Source organism: Gavialis gangeticus, unplaced genomic scaffold (assembly GCF_001723915.1).
Source record: "Gavialis gangeticus isolate Ggan-Ray unplaced genomic scaffold, GavGan_comp1, whole genome shotgun sequence".
NCBI classification, from domain to species: Eukaryota; Metazoa; Chordata; order Crocodylia; family Gavialidae; genus Gavialis; species Gavialis gangeticus.
This window is the reverse complement of record NW_017729034.1, coordinates 51,236,563-51,238,788: the sequence shown is the minus strand read 5'-3', so window position 1 is coordinate 51,238,788 and position 2,226 is coordinate 51,236,563. Positions and strand designations below refer to the sequence as shown.

The 2,226-nt window shown below is 35.6% G+C and overlaps 1 protein-coding gene across 5 annotated transcripts in view; it reads right to left on the bottom strand.

Moving 5' to 3' along the window:
- LYST (lysosomal trafficking regulator) overlaps window positions 1–2,226 on the bottom strand; it is a 167,272-nt gene that overhangs the window by 49,540 nt on the left and 115,506 nt on the right. For all 5 annotated transcript variants that reach the window (XM_019527155.1, XM_019527154.1, XM_019527153.1 and 2 more), the window contains exons 30-31: window positions 1,515–1,721; window positions 101–277 (exon numbers count right to left, since the gene is read on the bottom strand). In XM_019527155.1, coding sequence (XP_019382700.1) covers window positions 101–277; window positions 1,515–1,721 — 384 coding nt within the window. The remainder of the gene's footprint in view (window positions 1–100; window positions 278–1,514; window positions 1,722–2,226) is intronic.

The following is a 2,226-nucleotide window of genomic DNA, read 5'->3' as shown; positions in this document are numbered from 1 at the left end:
TTTCATTTTTTTTTTTTTTTTTTTTAATTGTAAGCTATCTAAAACAACATAATGAAGACTGATTTTTTTTTTTTTTAAAGTAATACTTCTTTACCCATACCTCTTTCATAGCTTTAATGATGTCTGGTTTTAGCAGTGCAGTGGAAGGAATGCTTTTATACCCACAAGATTTCAATGCATCTACAAATGTTCTTGCTGATTCTTGTTCTTCTTCCGTCAATTCATCCTTGTGATCATGCATTAAGTCATACAAATAGAGGGCTAATTTAGGTCCATGCTAGAGGAGAATAAGAAAGTAGTCAGTCATTCTCAATATTGGACAACAGAACCCTAAGCACTCACTTAAAAAGCTATATGTTTTTACTGAATTATTTTTTCTAGTGCAGGTCTTCTCTGCTAATTTTGGTGATATTTCTGGATTTTCCCACTCTTAATTTGCTGAAATCCCAAGAAATATGGAGAAAACTCATTTTTTGTATTAACAGACAAAAATCATGGGCAGAAAAGCCTCCAGAGTTTAACCCTTAAATAAAGGCAAATTTCCTAAGCATGGTTGAGGCCCTTGGAAAGCTAAATGAGAATTTCTTGTTATATTTGCAGTGTTCAGTTTCACTTCTTTCGGGCCTTGTGCTTATTTCAGGACATGGGTACCAGAGATCTCAAGTTTTATGTGCCCAAGATTTTGGCACTTGCACAACTGACCATAGTCAGAATTGAGAGGAAAAAAGTGTAAGTGAGTAAACTTTCTGTATTCAGCATAGGGGCTCCCAACCTAAGCCATCATTGCTGAATTAGTCTTCTCCCTGCATCCTTAAACTTTATTGGGATCTTATGTCCACACTGGAAACTTGCACATGATCAGAAATACATAAAAGTTTGTTGATCCTTGATGACCTTCCTTTACTTTAGAGACTCTCAGTTCTACTATGGCTCAGTACCTGGGATGTAGACATATTTCCTAAAAAACACCATTCTAAATGGATGTAATTTCAGATTCAACCTTCAGCCTGTTAATTATATTCAGTGAAACATCAAATATGGAAACTGTGACAATGTAGCCAAAGGAACTTTGCACTCTCATCAAACCTGGCAATGTAACGGTATTTCCATCCATAGGGAGTATACCACTAATTTCAAATTCCACTTTAAGAAAATCTTCAGAAGAGAGTTTAGAACGATACTGGTTGAAAACTTCTTTAAAAAAAAGTATAATTTAAATTACGGTTTTAGCATTCAGTTTAAGAATTCCAGTAAATTCAGTTCAAACACCAGCATAAGCTATCTTTATGCGTTTTCTTAGGCCATATCTATCTTGTCCCTTCTTTTTTCAGATTACCTTCAACACCCTTATCCAAATTCTACAATATTGAAATTAATAAACTCTCCTGTCAGTAATATCCTCATTTTCTGCAGAGACATATTTGAACATGAAACAGCAAAAAATAAAACAATTTTGTAACGTAAAACAGAAGTTTGTGTTCAAGAGTTACAAGGCTTTTTTATGTTCTGCTTACATGTAAAGTTGGACTCAGACAGTCTCGCAAAATCTCCTGGTGGTTTGTTTCACACACTATGTCCAAAGCTAGTTTTCTTTCCTGCAAGGGTCTTGCTGGGGACAAAACATTCACGAGGAGTCTTCCAAGTTGCGTACGGAACGTATCTTTACATGACCAGAGGACTCTCTTCCACTGGTGCCTGGGAGTGCTCATTCTGCTCGTACTCTAAACCAAGAAGAGATTTTTTTCCTCCCAGTAACAGGATTTTTTCTGATCATTTTATACAACAGCATAACATCAAAAGTTCAGTCAGAAGCTTCCAAAAGCAAAAAGAAACAGGAAAGAATACAGAAGATTTGGAAGAAAATGTGATTGAAGGAATAAGTTTCAAATTACTGACTATTCTACAAGTCAAGGGGACCCTTCAAAGGAGAAAGCTGGGATCTGTGCCAGTTATGGCAAAAACAACCTAAAACTGCCTTCCTTCTCTCCAAATATCAGAAATTCAGCTTGAGGATCAGGATGTTTCATTTAGTAAAGCATTAACCACCAAGGACACAAAAGGACCCAGTGAGGAGATTTTCATGCAGACAACTTAAAATAGTCAACCTTAACCATCAAAAACAAACATTATGAAAAATAAAGCCTCTGTAAAAAAAAAAAAATTTGAAAAGCAGACTTTTGTCATGGTGTTGGAAGAAACCAATTTTTCCAAGACCTCTGAAGATGT